This window comes from Zalophus californianus, chromosome 14 (assembly GCF_009762305.2).
Source record: "Zalophus californianus isolate mZalCal1 chromosome 14, mZalCal1.pri.v2, whole genome shotgun sequence".
Classification (NCBI taxonomy): Eukaryota; Metazoa; Chordata; class Mammalia; order Carnivora; family Otariidae; genus Zalophus; species Zalophus californianus.
The window spans coordinates 66,973,604-66,997,481 of record NC_045608.1 but is presented as its reverse complement, the minus strand read 5'-3'; the positions used below and the strand labels follow the sequence as shown (position 1 = coordinate 66,997,481).

The 23,878-nt window shown below is 35.9% G+C and overlaps 1 protein-coding gene and 1 pseudogene across 7 annotated transcripts in view; one reads left to right on the top strand and one right to left on the bottom strand.

Moving 5' to 3' along the window:
* PIAS2 (protein inhibitor of activated STAT 2) overlaps positions 1-23,878 on the top strand; it is an 89,420-nt gene that overhangs the window by 50,062 nt on the left and 15,480 nt on the right. For all 7 annotated transcript variants that reach the window (XM_027575245.2, XM_027575240.2, XM_027575239.2 and 4 more), the window contains 6 exons: positions 2,937-3,071; positions 5,234-5,339; positions 6,748-6,821; positions 14,012-14,172; positions 15,897-16,030; positions 17,674-17,845. In XM_027575245.2, the coding sequence (XP_027431046.1) occupies positions 2,937-3,071; positions 5,234-5,339; positions 6,748-6,821; positions 14,012-14,172; positions 15,897-16,030; positions 17,674-17,845 (782 nt within the window). The remainder of the gene's footprint in view (positions 1-2,936; positions 3,072-5,233; positions 5,340-6,747; positions 6,822-14,011; positions 14,173-15,896; positions 16,031-17,673; positions 17,846-23,878) is intronic.
* On the bottom strand, positions 21,810-23,376 carry LOC113912288 (annotated as a pseudogene).

Here is a 23,878-nt window from a genome sequence, read left to right as displayed (position 1 = left end):
CTTTTCCATAGCGTAATGGCCATTGTGAAGTTATGCTCTTAGCCTTCCTTCTTCCTTGCCCAAACTGTTTTGAATGATTTTCAAAGTCTTGATGCAAGTTGTAGATTGCAAGTTAGGTGCATTCCCACTGAATAATTACTATCCTACGAGGCAGTGAAGGAGGTTCCTTAGTTGTGATAGAATGTGTTCCTTAGCTCTGTTGTGTAATGCCACCAATACTGTATTTCATTATTTCCAACATGTGTATTTTTAACATCACTAGAATCCAGAGGTATCTTAGAGTTGCTGATGACCAGGTAATTACAAGCTGTAATGTACTGTCATTGCCTATATTTGTATAGTCTTGATGTTATTCCTGTGGCATGACTGGTTAGCTATGCTCCTTTGGTTTTTTAAGCAACATATGATTTAAGAACATTTTAAGGAAGGTTCACAAATCCTGGTTGTTGTCTGAAAAGCTTTGATCAGTGCATTCTCATAAGATCCAGATTGTATCAGCATTAACACATGCAGTTAACTTAAGGGTGTCAGTGATCTGCAAGGAAATCTGAGTGACGCTAGTGGAGTAGAATATAGTTTTAAGAAATCCTTGTATCTCCAGAGCTCTTAGTGGCATTTAGGGAGATACCATGAAACATACGCATTGATGACTGAGTGAAAAGTGATTCAGAAGAATTTTCTGTATATTTAAAAGGAATATGTTAGCCGGTTCATTTTGCTTATATTTCTTTGCTATGCATGCAGGAATAAGTAGTGATATGATAAGTAGGTTGTATCATTAACTGAGTGTTTTTTTCCTTCTCAGTGGTACACAGTTATGTTACATCAGTGGGATTTTAGATTCGGTGAAATATGGTATCTGCTTTTCAATACATAGATGTTTTCACAGCTAAGAAATTTTAATTTTCTAAAAATTATTATATTAGGGACACCTGGATGGCTCAGTTGGCTAAGCGTCTGCCTTTGGTTGAGGTCATGATCCCAGAGTCCTAGGATCTGAGTTCCATTTCAGGCTCCTTGCTCAGTGGGGAGCCTGCTTCTCCCTCTGCCTGCTTTTCTCTCTGTCTGCTGCCCCCTCCTGCTTGTGCTCTCGCTGACAAATTAAATAATATCTTTTAAAAAATATGTTAGTTTTGAACATTACAAACTGAGAAGTCTTTGGTAATTGAGAATTGGATGTAATGTGAATCAAAAATGAGTACACTTGCTGTTTAAAACAAATAATGATTAGAAAAAGTAAAGCATAAATATCAGTATTACAGCCATCAAGCTAATTTAATGCCAATTGAAATACTGATTGTTCTTTGTTAACATGATCTGGTTTTAAAAATGACAATTTCTCTTCTACTTGGAGAGAAAGCATTCAAAAGACTTCAATAATTCCTTTGAAATTCATTAATTTGTTTTTTTCCCCATAAACTATAATACATTTTATTTTTATTATTTTTAAAAAATATTACTAAGTTTTTAAATTTTAATTCCAGTGTAGTTAACACAGTGTTATATTAGCTTCAGGTGTACAATATAGTGATTCAACAATTCTGTACATTGCTCAGTGCTCATCATGAGAAGCATACTCTTTAATTCCTATAATCTATTTCACCTGTCCCCCCACTCCCCTCCCCTCTGGTGACCATCAGTTTGTTTTCTATAGTTAAGAGTCTTTATTTCTTGGTGTGTCTCTCTTTTTCCCCTTTGTTTTATCTCTTAAATTCCACATATGAGTGAAATCATATGGTATTTGTCTTTCTCTGACTTACTTCACTTAGCATTACACTCTTTAGCTCCATGTGGTTGCAAGTGGCAAGATTTCCTTGTTTTAATGGCTGAATAATATTCCATTGTATGTATATACCGCCTCTTCTGTATCCATTCATCTATTTATGGGCACTTGGGCTGTTTCCGTAATTAGGCTATTGTAAACAATGCTGCATAGCGGTGCATGTATCTTTTTGAATTAGTGTTTTTGTATTCTTTGAGTAACACCTACTAAGGCGATTACTGGATTGTAGGCTAGTTTGGTTTTTCATTTTTTGAGGAACCTCCATACTGTTTTCCACAGTGGCTGCAGCAGTTTGCATTCCCACCAACAGTGCACAAGGATTCCTTTTTCTCCACGTCCTCGCCAACAGTTGTTTGTGTTCTTGATTTTAGCCATTCTGACAGGTGTGAGGTAATATCTTACTGTAGTTTTGATTTGCCTTTCCCTGATGAGTGATGTTGAGCATCTTTTCTTTTTTCTCTTGGCCATGTGTATGTCTTCTTTGGAGAAATGTCTGTTCATGTCTTCTGCCCAGTTTTTAACTGGATTATTTGGGAGGTTTTTTGTTTTTGTTTTTGTTTGTTTTTTTTTAGTGTTGTGTAAGTTCTTTATATATTTCGGTTACTAAGCCTTTATCAGGTATGTCATTTGCAAATATCTTACACTCACTAGGTTATCTTTTAGTGTTGTTGATTGCTTCCTTTGTGGTGCAGAAGCTTTTTATTTTGATGTCCCAGTAATTTATTTTTGCATTAATTTGTTCTTTAATCCCCAAACTTCGTTTTCCCTCTTTCCCATCCCCAGTATTTGAATGCATTTTGAATAGGAGCTCCTACGATGAATCAATACAAAGAGGTGCAACTTTATCATTTATAAAAAGGAAAAGATTCATTGTATGGCAAGATGTTAGTATCTTTAATTTTAATGGTGGACCATGGATTTTTTTTTTTTTTTTTGGTACTTTCTGAACTTGTGAAATGTAGTGTTTTTTAAAAGGTCAGTTTTTTCTCTGGATTGGTGACCTTAGGATGAAGATTGTGTGATTTCCAGGATAAAATAAGAATATGTATCGGATCTATGTAACAGAAATTAGGCAAATGTGTATCTATCTTGGAGAAAATGTTTGATTCCCTGACAGAGATTTTAAAATTGTTTTTTCCTCTTATGATTCTAGGGCTATGCACCACCACCTAAAAATGGGATTGAACAGAAGCGCCCTGGACGCCCTTTGAATATTACATCTTTAGTTAGGTTATCTTCAGCTGTGCCAAACCAGATTTCCATTTCTTGGGCATCAGAAATCGGAAAGGTAAAGACTTTCTGGGTAGCATGAAAGTGATCTCACTAGGAGTTGATTTGTCTTTTCTTAGCTCAAGCTACTAGCTCTAACTTGTTAGTCTTCTGATTGTCATTTCTGAGAAGCAGTAATTTTCAATTCAGGGGTGAAGATGTAGAGATTCTTAGGGTTAAAAAGTTTAAGATTTCCTGAATGTCATCTCTTTATTTTCTTGGAAAAGAAGTGAGTGTAATTACAGTATTTCTTAAGGAAATTCTTAATCACAATTGTTTATGTATGTGTTTAAGTAGTGTTTTAAGAAACTGGAAACTTTGGGTAATGTTATGTATTTATGAAGAGGGACAAAGCTTTATAGGCTTTGAGGAAAATGGTTAAATGTGGTTGGAAATAATCTGTTCCAGCTTTTACATGAACAGCTGTTATTTCAGATAATGTGGGAATCTCATATGAAAATATTTATTTAGAATTACATTATTTTTCCAGTACCTTTAGGTTGATGAACTTGGGCTTTCTACTGATTCTTAGTCTTAAATGTGTTCTGTCAGTTATGGGATACTGACTCATACAACACAGGATTTCTGTTTTAGAACTATTTGTTTATATATAGAAATAATAGAATGTCAAAAGAGATTTCAGTTAATCTGAACACCAACTTTTAATCTTGCTATTTCATTGAGATAAAGGGTAATAGTCCTGTTTTATGGACAGAGAAATTGAGTCATATGTTTGTAGCAGGAATTTTTTGGTTGTAATACCCAGGCAGTTGCAGAACTGGACATAAAGATCTTTGTGTTACTATTTGGACTATAAAAATATTACTGTCTCTCTAATGATTGTTTTCTTGAGCTCTCTGTTTTGAATTTTTACCGTACCTTCTCTGTATTATCATAGGGCACTGATTCCTAATATTTTTCATTTGCACAAACTGAAGGATTTAGAAAATCTTGATTTAGTCCCAAGTTAGACACTGTTTGATTTTAGCAAAATTGCTTAATTTCCTGAGGCCTACTTAAAGATAAGTAAAATCTTGAGAATGGGTATTACCTGCAAATGCAAGGGACATTGTTAAATGAGCAGGTATTAATGCTTTAAAGCTTATGGGAGGAATTTGAATAGAAGAATATATCTTTTTGAAGTAATTATTAACTTACAGATTTTTTAGTAAATGATTGTAGACATTGAAGACCTGGCAGGGTTTTTTGCCCTGTAATGGGAATAATATTCTTTCCTTGTAATTAAAATGATTGACTTTAAATTTGCATACTATATTGAGTATTCAGATACTTAAAAGACTGTTGCAGGACATTAAAAATGACATAATATTTGGCTTGGTAACTATTAAAAGTGTTTTGTTTATTGAGGATCAATTGAATGAATATATGTAGTAAAATAGTAAGATAGATTTTTAGCATGTAGGTAAAATTCTATTTCATCTCTTCATAGCTCTATAAATAGCTAACGAAGGTTCCTTTGTGCCAGATCTAAGAGGTATGGGATTGGATGCTATTATTTTCTGGCCTTGTCTTTTTTTTTTTATCATTTCTTCATGTGTCTTAAATACTACAGTAACTGTTCCTTCCCTAATGTGCATTTGGAAACAGGAATTAATTTGTCGAAGTTTTTCTCAGAAGAAAGCCGATATTGGGTTCATTTGAGGATTATTAGCTCAAGGCCATGTATGAGGTGGTCTCTTCTGCCAGAATTAGAACTTTGGAACTCTGGATTTGAAATGTTAATTCAGACCACTGGTGTTTGAACTTTCTGTAATGGAACCCATTCTTCAGTGAAAATATTGTTGACAGTTCCATTACATGAAAACAGAACAATTTTAGTTAGAAGAGGGCATGGCAGGGTACATTCTCATTCATACCATGATGGCCCTAGGACAATTAGTTTTGCTAAATTAGAAACACAGTTTGAAAACTACTGATCTAAGATATGTTATCTTTCACATGGATGTTTTAAAGTGATAAGTGATTGAGAAATACCTTTAATATGATCGAGTTTTATCTTCCCTAAAATAGCTGAGTTGATTTTGTTCCCTTCCCAGTCCTTGACCTTCCTGTGAAAGTTATTTTGAATGTTATTTTTCGAAACCGGAGTTTCTTAGACAAGTATTTTATGTAAATAGACTATTATCTCTCATCTTTAATACAGATTATCTTTCTTTGTAGAATTACTCCATGTCTGTATATCTTGTACGACAGCTCACATCAGCCATGTTATTACAGAGATTAAAAATGAAAGGTATTAGAAACCCTGATCATTCCAGAGCACTAAGTAAGTAATGTTTCTAAGACTGAGCATATGAGATGCTTTAATGGAAAAAAAAAAAAAACGCCTCAAATATACATTAATACAGGAATAATTTGGGAAGAATTATTTAAAAACCTAAAATGAATTTTGAGTTAAAAATACTCTAAGAACAGAGCCCTATAAATTGAAAAACGCTTCTTAGAAATCACTCCCAAGGATCAGTTTTAAATCCCAACTAGTCTGATTTTTGGCTTTTTCATGAAAACTTATTTAGGTAAATGTCAGGTTGATGGTAATTTTGATGCATATGTTGATTTGCGAATAGGAAATAGAAGTCTTCAGAACCTCCAGTGTGTAATAGAATGTACATTTTAAAAAATTCTAAATGAAGAAGCTCGTGTTGCAGAAAAAGTGTTTTATCTATCAACAATATTTGCCTTCTCAAGTTTTATTTTGAACTTTGCTTTCATAATGTATAATAATAGAGAAAAAAGTCTAACCCAAACTGTAAATAATTCAGTAACTTAATTTAATTGAACAAGACATTTTTCTGGGAAAGAGAATATTTTTCTCCCAACTACCTCCCATACCATTGAATGAACCAGAAAGGAGAAAAGGATCTACAGTACGAAAAGGGAGCCAAGTAGGGTTCTTTAAATGGTGTTGCGTTTCTTGTATTTAAACCATTCTCATCTCCTTAAACAGCAGAGTAGCGATGTTCCTGCCTAGAGCCGGAAGCCAAGGAAGCGCTTCCTTCCGTTTTCTAGCCCTGCTGCAGTTCCAGTTTCCCATTTCCTTGCCTTTTCTCTATAATGGTGTTGAATTGAGTATTAGGCACCTAGAGGCCGTGCATATATTTATAAACTTGTAGAGACCGTAACTTGCATACATTATCTGGTAAATCAAATTGCAGAGACATTATGTGCACATCTATTGTAGTTTTCAGTTGTCAAAGGAAGTATAAGAATATTTGGCCTTTTCGGTTTACAAATTTAATAGTTGTTGGAAACAACCAATACCCCCAATAAAAAGTCCTGAGTGTATGTGAGGAAAGCATTGAAGCTCCGAGTACAGCTCCTTTCCAGGTTCCTTTCCCAATTGTTGTATTGTTCTTCAGTCTTATACAGCTTTCTGTTTTGCAACTCTTCCTTACCTGCAGTTTTACTTTTAAAAAGAAATTTAAAAAATTCAATTAAACATGTGATCTAGAGTTTGCAAGTTTATAGTTCTTTAACCTAATACTGGAAGTATGATTGTGTTTTCACATTAATATTCAACATTTTGGGGGTTTTTTGTTTTCTTTTTATAGTTTCTTGACCTACTCAAAGTGTTTGGGAAACTTTGAATAAGATGATATATATTTCTATAATTCTTTTCAGAATATCACAGTTCATTAAAAATTTTTTTAAATTCCTTTTCTTTCTTTTTAAAGTTAAAGAAAAACTTACTGCAGATCCTGATAGTGAAATTGCTACAACTAGCCTTCGGGTATCCTTGATGTGCCCTGTAAGTAAAGAAACAAAACATTCTGGGGTATTTCACTTTTTGTAAATGACTTGTTTTCCTATATAAGTAAGTGTGGAAATGAATGATAACCTTATGATAGAATTTTGAACTTTTGTCATTTTCCCATTCAGGAATTTTAATGATTAAATATAATTCTAAAGAAAGCACATGTTCTTCAAAAAATGACTAAGCAAGGAGAGACCTTAAAAGGACATTGTATCGAAGGGGGAAGAGAGCTTTATGTTCAGAATAGTCTGTCACAGTTTTTTGCTGTAGATAATCCACAGCTAATAGTAAGCATACAGGGAGAATAGAGAGTTGGTTCCTTTTATCAGAATATAAACTGTATTGAAAAATAGCAATAAAATTACTATCACCTAATAAATGCTAATTGATGGGTCTGGTTTAATGAATTAGAATGTTTGAGATGTCTTAATCTGTTTGTAATATACTTCTAAATTGCATAGTAATTTATGTCTCTTTGCATAGAAACTACGGGGTGGAAATCAGTCAGCAACTCTCAGATCCTCCTGTGTGCTTGTTACTGAGCTAATTTTGGGAGGAAATACTGAGGACTTGATAAGTTGTCAGAAAGTTAATAGTCTACTTTGAGAGAGAAAACTAACTCACATGAGAAAGGGAAGACATACATACCAGATGTAACCTTGCGAGTACCAAAGAGATGGGAGAGGTCAGGAATAGTGGATGAAGGCTTCTTTGAAATCAGTACTGGTGGAGGGGACCCTTTACCAGATGTGAGGAACTTTATGAGAAAAGTCACGGAATCAGGAATGTAGTTTTGGGGGCACCTCATGACCAGCCACCATTGTGAGAAATGTACAGTATTTAAATGGAGAGAGAATTGTGTCTGAGAGAGGGAGAGAGAAAGGAATAATTTGTTGAGTTCCTGTGATGTGCTTCTTAAGTTAACTGTCCTGGCAGACCTGTGGGGAAGAGTTGTTCCCATCCTGTAGATGAGGAAACTGGGACTAAAAGTGGTTGGATAACTCACCTCACAGTTAGTAGTAGAACAAGGGTAAAAACTTCGGTCTTCTGACATTATTCCAGTTACCTTAACAATATACCATAATACCAAATTGGGCTAAAATATGTTATCTTAGTTAGAAATCCACCTCTCTTTCACCCTGGAAAGTGATGTTTGCAGATCTCTTTCTTTCTGAATTTATTTCTTTATTATCATTAACTTGAACTAACTTAGATTTATTGAAAAGGAATAGAAATGCATGAAATTGGGATTGCTTAGAAATGGGGAACCTGTAGTTACCAGACGCAGAGAGAAGGTCTGCAGTCCCAGCAGAGAATGCCCTGAAGTGGTGGCAGAGGCCTTAGAGGGCTTGTGTTTGGACCCAGGACCTCCTCTTCTACCCCCATGCTGTGTGCAAACCTTGAGGCCTGAGTTCTTTTGAGTGTCTTCACATTACCCTTTTCCTCCCTCTCGTGTTAAAATTGATGTTAAATTGAAACACAGGAAATCGCCATTTTTTGGTTAAAAACAGTTGAATATTGACAGTTTTCTTACAGTTTAAAACCCTAGTATGTTAAGCAAATGTTAATTGCTGGCTATATTCTAGGCACAGTCCCTGCATGGGAAGGGAACTCACATTACCTTTATGTTTTAGTAGCAGACTATTCTGTCAGGAATAAAGTGCTCCTGTATAGCTTACCTAAGGAGTTCTAACGGTTGCATGATTCCATTTTCTGTCTTGTTTTCTTGGCACTTGTTTTTTTCCTTTTTTTCTTCAAACACTGCTATTCTGTATGAGAACAACCCAAACAAAACACGATGGACTAACATACTAATGGACTCTCAGATTTTCAAAATAGTGAAAGTGGCCTATCAGAGTGGTTAGGATTCCTTCTATATAAAAATAGAGAACAGTTAGTTCCTTTTCACTAAGTCTGTTTTGCAGACTGTCTTTTGAGCTTTTTGAAAAAAATCATCCTACCTGATTTTTTCAGCACTTTCTAAGAAAAGAGTAAGTGGTACTTTTCAGGCTGTAGTAGTGTTAACACGAAGTTGAAGCTAACTATAGTATATGATATATGTTAATTAGAACACCAGATGTTTTGATCAAATTTAACAGATGGATGACAGAAGTTAGATGATGAGAGGAGTTTTTGAGGAGGAGATAATACCAGTATTAGTTGAAGAGAGCAGAAAGGAGTGCAGCCTGCTGGCTGTGGAAGTAACACTGGATCTGGTGCGGTGCTAGGAAATAGAGAAGCACAGAGTGGATCAGAAGCATTTGGAAGGATAGAGGTGAACCCTGGGATCAGGAGGCAGAAATGAGAGAAATGACAGCTTTAAGGTAGTGGAAGAAGTGTTTGTTCTATTTCACAGTATGTTTGTAAAATGATTTAGAGTAGACATGAGTCTGGGTAGTGGGGAGCACAGTCCAGAGCCTCTATCCTTGGGACCAATGGAAGGCAATTTTACAGTCGTTCTTGAGGGAGGGATCTGACGACTAATTATATTTCTGAACACAGTGTCTGAATTTTACACAGGGGTTCTATCTTAGTGATAATCAGCTAGTGATTTTCTGTCTGTCCTGTAGAGATGGGCTGGGTGGCTGGGGGATAGAAAAGGGAGCTAGGTTTGATTTTATCTTTTAAGATTCTGACTCATATAGTTTGGAACCACTGATTTGGGCCATTTTTACTATATACATTCTTTCTTAATTTACATAGATACTAATTAGGCTACAGTAAAGTGAAAATCAGTTTAGGAACTCTATGCATAACATTTCACTCTGATGTTTATAGCAACATTATCTACAATAGCCAAATTATGGAAGCAACCCAAGTGTCCACTGACTGATGAATGGATAAAGAAGATGTATACATATGTGTGTGTGTACGTACACACACACACACACACACACACACACACAGGAATATTAGCCATAAAAAAGATGAAATCTTGCCATTTGTAATGAGATGGATAGAGCATGAGTATTATGCTAAGCAATATCAGAGAAAGACAAATACCATATGATTTCATTCATATATGGAATTTAGGAAACAAAACAAATGAGCAAAGGGACAAAAAGAGAGAGACAAATCAAGAAACAGACTCTTAACTATAGAGAACAAACTGATGGTCACCAGAGGGGATGGGTGATGAGGATTAAGGGGGACACTTGTGATGCATACCAAGTAACGTATGGAAGTGTTGAATCACCTATATTGTACTCCTGAAATTAATATTACACTGTATGTTAACTGGAATTTAAGTAAAAACTTAAAAAACAAAATCAAAAAAGGTGTTGCATTGGTTAGGCATGATTTCTTTTATCCATCCATCCATCCATTATCTGACTAAATAGAATTTAACAATATACAAAACTTCTTTTATTGACACACCATAATCAGTATTAGGAAATTGATCAGATTTGGCCAGTTGGTAATAAACGGTTTTTTTAACTTGGGAAATGCTCATTAACTCTTGTAAGACACTAGGATTAAACTGAGGATCAGCAACTTCCATAGTTGTGAATGTTTTCAGTTCTGTATGTTGTGGAAATTCTAAGGCAGTGAGAGGAGAGATGAAGGCGACACTGAAGAAGAAGAAAAACAAGTTCTCAAAGCCTGGCTCAGGGATACTTGGGGGCCCCTGAGACTCTTGGACGAGGTTCACAAAGTCAAAGCTATTTTTTTTTTAAAGATTTTATTTATTTATTTGAGAGGGAATGAAGGAGAGACAGAGAGTACAAGCAAGGAGGAGAGGGAGAAGCGGGCTCCCCGCAGAGCAAGGAGCCTGATGTGGGGCTCGGTCCCAGGACCCTGGGATCATGACCTGAGCCGAAGGCAGATGCTTAACTGACTGAGTCATCCAGGCGCCCCAGTCAAAGCTATTTTTAAAATAATACTAGGATGCAGTTTGTCCCTTTTTTGCTCTCATTTCCCTCATGAGTAGGTAGTGTTGTTTAATAGGGATTACCTGAATGTTGGTGATGTGCTCCGAGGGTTGATGTAGTGTGTGTTTTTGTGAATTCTTATGTTTTAAAAATGTTCGCCTTAATTTCTACTACAATAAATATTGGCAAATATAACCTATATACATAAACAGTCCTTGAGATTCTCAATTTTTAAGAGTGTGAAGGCACTCTGAAGCCAAAGGTATGAGAACTAGTAGCCCCCCCCCCAAAAAAAACCATAGTAGTCCGAGTTAGAGCATTATTTAAAAGAAACAAATTACGGAAATTGACTAATATTACCTACCTTATTATAAAATTATTCAAATAGAACATTAAAACTTTAAATTGATGAGGTACTATTACTCAGAAGTAATATTACTAATAGTATGAAATATATCTTTCTAGATTGAAGTTTATGTTTATAATCATGTGTTTATTGGAAAAAATTGTATTGTGCTACATATACTATTCTGTGGTTTACTGTTATAAAATTAACAGTATATCTTAACTATTAATATCTGTAGATATGTCTTATTTTAATCACTATAGGTATTTTGTTGATTGGGTATGGTGTAAGTTAACTTGTTCTACCTTTTTTAGTGATTATTTAGGTTGTTTCCAAATAAAAAGCAATGAAGAAAAATTCCTAAGTAAAACACTAGCCAGTAGAATCCAGTACTTTAAAAAGAATCCAGTATTTTAAAAGAATAATACGTGATAACAAAAGGCTACCTCTTAGGAATGCAAGTATGGTTTGATTTTAGAAAACCTGTGAAAATTATTTGTATTAATAATTGAAAGGGTGTGGGAAACCCCTGTAGTCATCTCATTAGGGGGCTAAATAGGTGTTTAGTCAGCATCAATTCCTACTAGAACTCTTAGCAAAATAGGAAAAGGTAGATAATTGAAACCAAGAACCAGCACCATGTGTTGTTGTAAAACTAGGAGGATCCTCATGGAAGCAAAAAACATTGGCGTTTGTGTTAGAGCTCCACCAGCTGGGTCTCAGTGAGCGTGTTTGTAGCCTCACGTCATCTCAGCATCTTCATTTCAAAAGCAGAAATACAGATACTAGTCTTTCTGCAGTCATAGGGCTGTTAGAATTCTGTGAAATGTAGGTAAAAATCCTTAGCTCCCAGTAAGATTCCACATGACTTTGGAGATAATTTGTTATTAAAGGAAGGGAAAATACAGAAACAAATATCGTAAGAAGAAAAATTGCCTCAGGTTCTATTCTTTTTTTCTGTCTTAAATAATGAGTTCTGTTGTGCTACGTACTTGCATGAATCGCTGTAACTTATAAGATCCCTTTTAGAATTTTAGTTAAACACAGTATAGCACAGTGATAAGAGTATGGACTCTGGAGCCAGAGCTGCTCGGTTCAGATATTGGCTCTGCCACTTTCTAACTTTGTAATGATAGTCATTGTGCCTCAGTGTTCTTGGGGTGGGGGGGGGATGATAATCTAGATCAATCATACAGCGCAGTTTTATATAAATATATATAATATATAAATATATATTTTTATATATATATAAAGTGTCACTTTATAATATAAAATCATCAACATTGTGCCTTCCATGTAAGTAGAACTATACAAACAATAGTTATTGCTGTGGTGACAACTTGGCTAAATTAATTTTTTAAATTATGAAATAAGCAAATGTTCATTTTAGAAGAAAGAAATTATAGATAAACCAAAAGGGGGGGGAACCAAACAGGGGCATTCTAAAAATCCTACCCCTCAGGCAAAGTTAACAGTGTAATTTTGCTGTGAATTTTTCTAGACTTTATAGTGCTTGTAAAGGAGTCCATCCTTCTTCCCTTTCTTTCCCTTTGCCATTTTTTAGTCTGTCTTTATTTGTTCTATCATCTGGTCAACAAATACTGAGCACATGCTGCATTCTCGGTATTGTGCTGTGACAGTTGGATTACCATGGTGAACAGCGACATGGACCTTGTCCTCGTGGAGCTTAGAGTCTAGTGGGAGAAACAGATTTTCTATCAGAATAACACAGAGCTGGTTATAAACAGATATTTTCTGCAAGGAAATATATAGGGAGGGCTGTTGAAAGGCTATACAGAAAGACTTAATCTAATCTGGGTGTGTCCTGATGTTGGTATACCTCTACCAATTGGAATAAGAATTGAACAAAGCACTATAGTTATATAAAAATATATTGGAATATCAGCACATGTGATTATATGCAAAAAATTTTCATAAGTGAAAAATACATTTGCCGTTCATATCATTTATAAGAGGCTGACTTAATGTAGAGCTTCTGTAGATAGATAACCAAAGACTAACAACCAAATGGAAAATGAGAAAAGATTTTGAATAGACGGTTCTTAGAAACACAAGTGGCTCTCAGAAGTAAAAAAGAAGCTCAACTTAAAATTTTAAGACAAATACAGTTCACGGCTATAATGGGGCATTTTTCACCTATCAGGTTGGCAGAGATCAGAGTGAATTATAGCACTATGTTGACAAGGTTGAGGGGAACCAAGCACATTGATACAAGTATATGCATAAATCAGCAGGTAGATAACTTCTGTGGAAGATATTTTGTCAGTGTGACAGAAATCACAAATGCACTTTCCCTTTGATCCAAAAATGTCACTTCTAGGAGTTTATCCTATAGATATTTATTGCAGCATGATTTGTAGTCATAAAAGATTGGAAATAATTTAAACGTCCATCACTAGGGCAGGATACTAGTTAAATAATGATCCTTTGTATCATATACTTCATATCAGTTATGATACCTTCATATCATGGTATGTGTACTGATATATATATGAATTTTGTGTACTGATATATATGAAACAATCACCAAGTATTATGTGACAGTTGGTACAGAATTGTGTGTATTGTATGCCACCATTTCTGGAAAAATTTTTAAAATACATACTTGGTTATGCGTAGAGTATCAGTGAAAGTACATGTAAGAGATGGGTAACAGTGGTTCCCTCTACATAGCGGAACAGGTAAGAAAGAGACAGTTTTTCCTACCTGTGAATTTACATGTCAATTATTTTAAAAAAGTGAAATGGGCTTTTAAAAGTCATAGGGCAGTCAGTGAATACAAATAAAATGGGTAGCAGTCTTGATGGAGATAAATTCTGGTTTGAATTTTTTATTCATTTTGATCTTCTGTAGGATCTTTTCAGACTCTAATGAATGACTCTTGCCTTTGCGGCTTTATTCTCTTTTCTGAAAGGTTTCTCCCTGTTGTCTTTCCTGTCCTGTAGTTAGGGAAAATGAGGTTGACAATCCCATGCCGTGCAGTGACTTGTACACATCTACAGTGTTTTGATGCTGCCCTTTATCTGCAAATGAATGAGAAGAAGCCCACCTGGATCTGCCCTGTGTGTGACAAAAAAGCAGCCTATGAAAGTCTAATTTTAGACGGGTAAGTATATCCCAATGTAAGTGTTAGCTTATGTAAACATTCAGTACAGCCTCATATAAATTTTAGTCTAGCATCGTGTTACCCTTTTTATTTATTGTTGGGTTTGTGTACTGTGGGGTTTGTTAAATTCACAAGGGATATTGGTCTGTTGTTTTCTTTTAATGTCTTTTTTTTTTAAGATTTTATTTACTTATTTATTTTAGAGAGAGAGCATGAGCGTGGGTTGGGGTGGGGAGAGAGGCAGAGGGAGAGGGAGAGAGAGAGAATCTCTCAAGCAGACTCTGTGCTGAGTACGGAGCCCTACATGGGGCTTAATCCCACGACCCGTGAGATCATGACCTGAGCCGAGACCAAGAGTCAGACGCTCAACCCACTGAGCCACCCAGGCGCCCTCTTTGTCTCCTTTTAATACCATAGTAATGCTGGCCTCATACAAATGAGTTGGGAAGTGGTGATATCCTGTCTCCTCAAATATTTGATAGAATTCCCTAGTGAAGATGTTTGGGACTGGGGCTTTCTTTGTGGTAGAGTTTTTAACTACAAATTCATTTTCTTTAATATACGTGGATTTCCTCAGGTTATCTATTTCTTTTTCAACCTTAGTGTGACTAGAAGTTTGTCAATTTTATTGATCTTAAAGTCCCAGCTTTTTGTTTTCATTGATTTTTCTTTTTTCTATTTCTTTTCTTTGTTATTTCCCTTTTCATGTTTACTTTCATTTTAATTTGCTCTTCTTTTTCTGGTTTCATTTAGGTAGAAGCTGAGGTTATTGATTTGAGTCCTTTTCTAATATAGAAAGATTAGTGCTTTAAATTTTCTTCCAAGTACTGATTTAGCTATATTCCATATTCATTTTTTAATTCCATTTCCATATTTCCATATTTTCATTATTATGAAAATTCATTATTCCATTTCCATATTTTCATTCCATTCAAAATACTTCTAATTTGTGTTTTTATGTTTTTTGGGTTTTTTTTTGTCTCATTGGTTTTTAGTTTCCAAATATTTGGGCATTTTCCACATATTTTTCTGAAGATGATTTCAAATTTCATTATGGGTATAGAACATAGTTGTATGCAGTTATTTTAAATTTATTGAGACTTTTACATGTCCCTAATCCTCCTTTTCCCTACCTCATGATCCTTTTTTCTTGATAATAAGCTTATAAATTATTTTTTATATAACAACCTTTATTATATTTGCTTATTTTTTTAAAGATTTTATTTATTTAATTGACGAGGAGAGAGAGAGACAGCGTGAGAGGGAACACAAGCAGGGGGAGTGGGAGAGGGAGAAGCAGGCTTCCTGCGGAGCAGGGAGCCCGATGCGGGGCTCGATCCCAGAACCCTGGGATCATGACTTGAGCCGAAGGCAGACGCTTAACGACTGAGCCACCCAGGTGCCCCTGCTTATGTTTGTTTTTATATGTTATGTTGGAGGTTGTTCTTTACTGCCAATCCCAGTTACGAGGCTCCAGGTTTCTTTCTGTTTAGTCACTGATTTCTTAGATGATACTCAGTAAGTCACTTATGTTGCTCATTAAAGATCTAAAACCTAGGAGGAAGGGGATGTAATAATGTAAACAAATGTGAAGTATTGAAACACCAAAACAAAATGTCAGATAGCATTACTTTTGTCTCCAGGGCAGTATATGTATTACTTTATTAGTTCACCTTTGAACAAAGCCGTTGATTACATTTATTTACTTTTTAATTGGTTTATAGGCTTTTTATGGAAATTCTCAATGACTGTTCTGATGTGGATGAGATCAAATTCCAAGAGGATGGCACTTGGTGTCCAATGAGACCGAAGAAAGAAGCTATGAAATTGTCCAGCCAGCCGTGTACAAAAATAGAAAGTATGTGCAGAATGGCCACAGAGAGCAAAGCAATGAGACAACATTGTCTTTATCGTTAACTTTGGCCACTAGAACTACATTTGGAACTCAGTTTGCGAACTTTATCTTTTGATCATTTGTTACATATGTAATTTCCCCGAAATGATTTTTACTCTTTCCTTAAGAAATGTGCTAAAGTTTATACCATCTTATAATTAGCTTTTTCATAGTATCTTGTAAAGTAAATGTGTAAAGTAAAGGAAGCAATCATCTAAAATTATTTTAATATATGGTGTTTGTTACAAAATTAAAAGTTATAAATGACATTTTTATGGACGGTTTTTCAGGATCGTTTTTAGGGTACCTTTTGGGGGAACTGCAAGTGGAGGTGTGCTTAGAGAGGCCACAGAATCCATCATTGGAGTGTGGGGGCAGGTGCTCACAGATTAGTTGCTAAAAAAGTGAACAGATTGTTTCCATTTCTTTGTGGGAAGGAATTTGACCATTGTCTTGGTTACCTAGGATGTATACTCAGTCGTCAACTCCCTATATCCATCCACACTGAGTGGGGAAACTAAGGGCAATTACAGTAATTGAAACCTGTAGGTGAACCTAAAGTTTTCTTTTTATCTGACATAGTCCACTCACTGCATTTAAGTTTTGTGCTGATTATATTTGACGTTCTAACAATGTAATGAATAATGGGTACTCAGAGTAAAAAGCAAAAGATTCATGTTAATATTAATCATTCTCCTGGGGCACTTGGCTGTCTCATTTGGTAGAGCAAGCAGCTCTTGATCTGAAGGTCTTAAGTTCAAGCCCCACATTGGGCATGGAACCTACTTAAAAAATTTCATTCTCCTGTGACTGTTACTGAACCTATAGGTAGAATGATCAAGGTTTCCCTCATCTTTGGGAAGAATAGTGATTTAGTTGATTAGCTGCTGCTTTTCCATTATCCGCCAGGATTAGTTTTGTGTTAAACAGTTTACAGTGCATAATGTAATTTCTATGGTGAGTTAACATATGGTATATGTCGGCAGAAAGGAGGACCTAAGTGATTAATAGATAGTTGCTAAGAAAAGCTTTAAATGTCTGAATAACTTAAATGAGAAGTTTGGAGTTTTTTCAGCTCATCATCAAGGTTTTAAATTTTTACCAAGTTCTGGCTTATGGTGAGGGGCCTATACAGTCTCTGACATGAGTACCATTGCTTTGCTAGAATTAAGTATTCGATTCTGACTTAACAGTGCCACACATCTGTGAGAATACACAGCTTTTGAAGCCACATACTCTTGCCTGTGGCTGGAGATTGGATCCCTAACCCTCTGCTGTCCATAAAATGACTGCTAACCTGGGGAGACAAGTGTGAGCACCAGGATCTGAGCAAATCCTTTGGCAGTACTGGGGACATAAGAGCATGCTTTCCGAAGGAGGCTTTGTTGACCCTCTGGCAAGGCATAGAGCTTACTCTTTCTCCCCAGGTAAGCACTTTACAGACCAATGTGTGGAGTTAAGGAGTTAGTCTCTATCCAGTGGGCAGAGTATGTGGCTTTCCTGGCTGTATATTCTCCTGGTCTTGCTGCACAGTTAAGACTTATGGTTAGAGTTTATGTGTGTCCCACCTTTATTTTTTTTTCTTTTACTTCTCTTCCTTACATCAGGTTCAGGTGTCCTCAGTAAGCCTTGTTCAGTGACTGTAGCCAATGAGACAAGCAAGAAGAAAGTGGATGTTATTGACCTAACAATAGAAAGCTCTTCCGATGAAGAGGAAGACCCTCCTGCCAAAAGGAAATGCATCTTTATGTCAGAAACACAAAGCAGCCCAACCAAAGGGTTTGTTAATTTATAGTTCACTATTGTTTATTACACTTGGAACTGTTCTTGGTACAGGTTTGTAAATGTCTCTTTGAGAGTTGCATAACCATAGAAGGCTATTTTCATTTGCCTTTGTTTGGTTGAAATATTTTCAAGAGAGCACCTTGTTTAAAGGAGAAAATTCTGATGAAGAAATTATTAACATCTTTGGGAAGTGAGAGTTGAACTCTTCTCATGTCTAAGTATTTCATATTTGATCCTTTTTTGTCATTTTCTGGAACCTAAATTTGGCATCACAGACCAACAGGAGTAAGCCTGGCGTAAAAATGGAGTGTGGCATTGGGAATCTGACAAGTGTGGATTCCAATTTTGATACCATTGCTTACTCGTTCTGGGATCTTGACTGAAATACTTGTGTGAGGCTCCTTTTTCTGCTCTGTAAAATGGGGTTAAATAATACCTACTTCATAAGATGATTGTCCGATTTCAATAAGCTAGTGAGAAAGCTTAGGCTCAGTGTCAGGCATGTGATAGTCTCTCAGTAAAAATTGGTTGCCTTCCTATTTCATCCTCTCCAGGGCAAACTGTGGTCAAGTAAATGCGTTCTAGCATGTAGATTTTATGACTCATATGGCAGAAGCTGTTGCTGTCTTATGTAGTAAGTGATAGCTTTAAGTATCTAACAACAGGTGCTTCTTAGAAATTTTGGAAGCTGCAAGATAGTAGCAGAGGATTTTCCTGACATCCCATGAACATACTGTATTAGACTTGGGTGTGCCAGTCTTGTCCTTTGGGCCTCTCAGTGCGCTTATTTTTTCTAATGGCTTTATTGGGGTATAGTTTATATGACATAAAATTTTCCCATCTCAGCTATTAAGTTGCCCAATTCATTGATTTTAGTAAATTCAGGGAGTTGCCCATTCATCATCACAATTCAGTTGTAGAGTATTTCTAACACATAGTAAACTTCTCTCATGTTCACTTGCAGTTAATCTGCATTCACACCCTAGATCTAGGCAACTGTTCGTCTTCTTACCATCTCTATGAATTTGCCTGTTCTAGACATTTTATGTAAATGGAATTATACTGTCAGTGTATTTTGGTTTAAAAAGTCTAGAAGTTATAGCTGCCCAGCTCATTCCATGAAGTCAACTTAATTCCTAATACCCAAATGAGATTTACACGTTAACAACCATGCAGAATGAAGCTGGCTCACATTAGAAAGACCAATGAAAATTCTAAATTCAATCTTAGGAAATCATTTAATTATATATTAAAATGGTATCCATTACCACAAAGTAGGGTTCATCCAGGAATGCTTTATTATTAGGAAATACATTGATAAAATGGATTGTATCATAAGGATGACTATATAGTCATCTTAATGGATTCTGGAAAGGTATTTAGTTCATTAATAGCCATTCCTGATAGAAACTCTTTGAAATATCAGAATTCACTTAATGATTTGAAGGGTTTACTGAAGCTGATTTATTCTTAGGCTGCATTAATGAAAGAAGCCTAGTGTCCAGGATATATACCCACACTAGTTTTATTCTGTTTAAGGCTAGATGATTTTTTCGTAATATCATTTTAGTCAGTATTGGTCATGAGAAGATGGGAACAGGGTGGTAAATAGTGCATACTGTAGCATGATGGGTGGATGGGTCTAAGGACTGAAGGTGTTAAGCCAGGGCAAGAGAATATGTGATATGTGAGTGAATATGTGAATATCTTGTAGTTCTTAAAAGGGAATCATTGATTAAGTTTATTCTATGTTATAATATTTGGGAGATCTAAATCCAGTGGAGGGGAAGATACATGGAAAGACTCTCAATTGGAGCTGAACGCTAGGAAAGTTGATGTTTTGTGCTAAAATCACATTTTCTGTATTGAGGTAGATTGGATGCCACCTGTTTCAGTGGATGTCATGGAGACTCATGCTATGGTTATATCCTCTCTGTAATCCCTTCCAACTCTTAATGCTTTTCTGGTTTTGTTCTTGGTCATCCTTTTCATACTGTCTTGTGGCTCAGCATCTAGAATTTTCATGATTTTCCTCTACTGTTTAAGTTTATCGTAGGACTTCTTGGTCAGTGATAGTAAGCAAATGAGAAAGAATAGAGAATGAGAAACCAGGAAAACTTTCTTTCAGTTACATTCTGGAAAGCAGTTATTTTTAAAGAGGTATTTGTTTTAGTAAAAAAAATTTTTTTTTTTTTTTTTTTTAAGGGGGAGAAAGTGCACATGAGCGGGGGAAGAGGGAGAGAGGGAGAGAGAATCCCAAGCAGACTCTTTGCTGAGTACAGAGCCTGACTCGGGGCTTGATCCCACAACCCTGAGATCATGACATGAGCCGAAACCAAGAGTCAGATGCTCAACTGACTGAGCCACCCAGGCACCCTTAGAATTGTTCTTAAAAACAGTTTTATAGTTGTTTTACAATCAAGAGGTAGAATGCATTCCACCTAGACATAACTTCTGTTAACATTTTGATGGTAATCCTTCTAGTGTCTCTTCTTGAGTACCTACTCTAGTCCTTAAATGTGGTCATATAGTACCTATCAGAAGAGACAGGCACCTTAATCAAAGACTTTTAGAAAAACCTCTGATATTTTTCTACATTATAAGATAATTCTAAATACTATGTCCCAACCCCATTCCCTGAATCATTGAATGATTACTTTGTCACTAATAAGGTATTCTAAAGACAGACTTAGGCAAATATAGAGATAATTTATTTCTGTGGATTAAGACTCATTAGGAATTGGTAAAAAAATTGTTGAATCTTTTTTATGTTTGTATGATAAAGTGGGAGCACACAGGAGATTTCAGGTTTATGGATAAAAATTCAAGTTATTGAACTGTTAACTCATTTTCAGACATCTAAGTCTGGGCCAAGTATGATGAATTCAGTGATCCAGTATATGGTCTAGAATACTAATATTTGCTCTCTAGCAGTGTTCCAGCAGTTTACCTTTGTGCTGTGATGTTATGGATAAAGCTACAAAATTTAAAATATATATGTACACATGCATAATGTATACCTATGCCTGTGTGTGTATTTACTAATCCTATGAGGAGGCAATAACATGTTACAAATTTTAAATTTTTTATTACTTTATAATATCACATTTTTATACCCACAATTCCATCAGATATAGCCATTTATATTTCTCCCTTGTTATTCCATATTTATAAATCTATTTTTTTGCATAGGCATTAGAATCATACCTTTCTGAATGTAGTCCTTGTGAATATTCTGATTAAAACCAAAATCTGCTATCAGTGTATAATTGATAATGGTCACAAATGACTAATTTACCCATTCCTATAAAAATGGAATTTGTGTTAATGGTTGCAAAGTTCACATAATAGAAATTAATCTACCCATAATAGTTTTTCAGATGTTTGCTAAGATTTTATTTTATTTTTTTTTAAAGATTTTATTTATTTGAGAGAGAGAGAGAATGAGAGGTAGAGAGCACGAGAGGGAAGAGGGTCAGAGAGGGAGAAGCAGACTCCCTGCTGAGCAGGGAGCCCGATGTGGGACTCGATCCCGGGACTCCAGGATCATGACCTGAGCCGAGGGCAGTCGCTTAACCAACTGAGCCACCCAGGCGCCCTGTTTGCTAAGATTTTAGATGTTGATCTAATAATTTGTACCTTCACTGGATTTTGACATTTTCACATGTTGTGACAGTCAACATTTTGTACTGGAGAAACAAGGAGTAAGTTACTTAAAGTTTCATGTTATAAGAACAGAACCTATGCGATAATTAGATGTTACTATGGTGATAGACTGTGTCTTGGGACACTGACTTGATGCTATAGGTGTAAGTAATGGAGCCAAGGAGGAAAGTGAGTTTTGTTGTTGTCGCCTATAAATCTGATTCAAGTTCAGAGGTCCATTCAGGATCAAGACAAAAGAAACTTTTCAGTGTGAGATAGCAAAGGAAGAGAAAGAGCAGGAGGAAGGTAGGCATGGGCATGTGCATGTGTGTGTGGTATGTGTTTGTGTGTATCTTCAAAAGCTTGTGTCTTATATTTAAAAAAATATGATGAAGATATTAATAATATGAAACAGAATAATCAGAGCCATTTTTTTAACCCCCTCCTCAGCATGAGCATCCCAGTCTCTCTCCTTAGCCCCTGTCCCCCCCACCCCCAATTACAGATGCACATTCTGGTGTGGGAGGTAGGATCACGTGTAATCTGAAAATACTTTTGGTGATTACCTGTTGTACTTTCATCCCTGTAGGAGGACCACTGTTTTCAAATCCCTAAGAAAAGGTGTGCTTTAACACAGCATAACTTACTTGATTTCATCCCCAGTTCATTCTTTCCCCTCCACAGAGTCTGCCTTTTCTAGTATTGCTCACCTCCTGTTTGTGGTTTTAGGTCTCCAGGAGGCCAAGAAGCCTTCTGATTCTAGCCAGGCAGGTTGCTCTTTGGATGATGACTTCCATCTTCATCTACCTCTGGAAAATGTGTTTGAAATACCAGGCTTCTGTTAACTGTCTCAAGCATGTTATGTTTCCTATGGATCCATTTTTAAGAGTTCTGAACTCTGAACTATGTTATTTATTCACTGTCCTGAGAATAACATAGTTGCCAACACAGCTATATATGTATTCAAGATGACTTCATTTTCCACATTTCCAGTGACGTCAGTATTTTTGACAGAGTATAGAATAAGAGCTAGACAGAATCCTCATGTCATCAGGCAAACTAGTTTTAGAATGACTCCAGTGTCTAAATAGGTTGTGATTATTTTAGTGGTTTGAGATTTAAATGGAGGTCATGAAATAGTTTTGTCAGTTGTTTAGAGTATGAAAAAGTGTCATGCAACTATGTCATCAATTCTTATCGCTAGTATGTAATAATTGGAGCAGTAACAGGAAGTGTTTCGACCAAAAGAAAGGACATCTAGAGGTCCTAGTGGTCATCTCAGTCTAGCTTTGTGACCATGGTGCTAAGTTTCTGTTGGTTTTACTTTCTTCGTTTTTATAATGATCCCTTCCAGCTACATAATTCTGTTCCTCTGTCATTAAGCTTACAGTAGTTCACTGGCAGTGCTTTGGGATGCTAGCATTAATGTCCCTGTGTCCCTGTCCCTTCTCCTTTTTTAAAATAAATTTTATTTTTCATAAGGTACAGTTGGTGGGACCTGTTTATGCATCTTTAGTTGTAATAGGGGCATCTCCACCCTTGGTATTTCTGGCATAAATCACTTGAATGCCGTGTTTTGAAAACAGCTTAATGAGTCCTTTACTAAGGAGTTCCTGAAGTGTTCTGCCCTGGCCAGGGAAATGTGAATCTTTAGTTTCTCAGAGACAACAGTTGGGGTTACTAGTTTATAGATGGGAACTTCCTTATAGAGTTTGTCACATGGGGCCCTTGTCAAACAAGACCAGGTTATTGATCTTAGGTCCCAAACTCTGCCTTTGGACTATTTCTTTTTGGTTTTGGCCCCAGATTTGTTCACTGGGTCTTTATCTTTCTTGGCTGACTTTCCTGCATCACGTTTTCTTCTTGTCCTTGGGTGGCATCATGAGGCTCAGAGAGCAGCTGCTACCACTGCAGCCTCACTCAGATGAGGGACAAAAACATGGCCGCCGTGAGCCATAGGGTCCCTAACATTGCTTAGTTTCTTGTGTACATTCAAGATGTTTTTCTTGGGAGGTTGGGCGACTAAGAGAAAATGAAGGCTAAATAGATAGAATGCAGTTATCTCTCTTTATTCCTGACATTTAAAAAAATATTAATTATACTGCTTGAAATTATAAAGCTGTAATTATATATATATAGTGTGTGTGTCTATACGTGTGTATATATATATATATAACCAATTATAGTGTATTTTTTAAGTGTGTTTAATTTGTATTCTTAGCATGATTAGTTAATTTCAAAGTCTATAAACCCTTTTAGGGTAGATGGTATCATAGTAACTTTATATTTTTATTTCTGGATATTTTATCTTAAATCTTGAGAAATCATCTTACTCTAATTTCTGACTGCTGCCTATTGTCATCAGGTTGGCTGGCTTTAGGA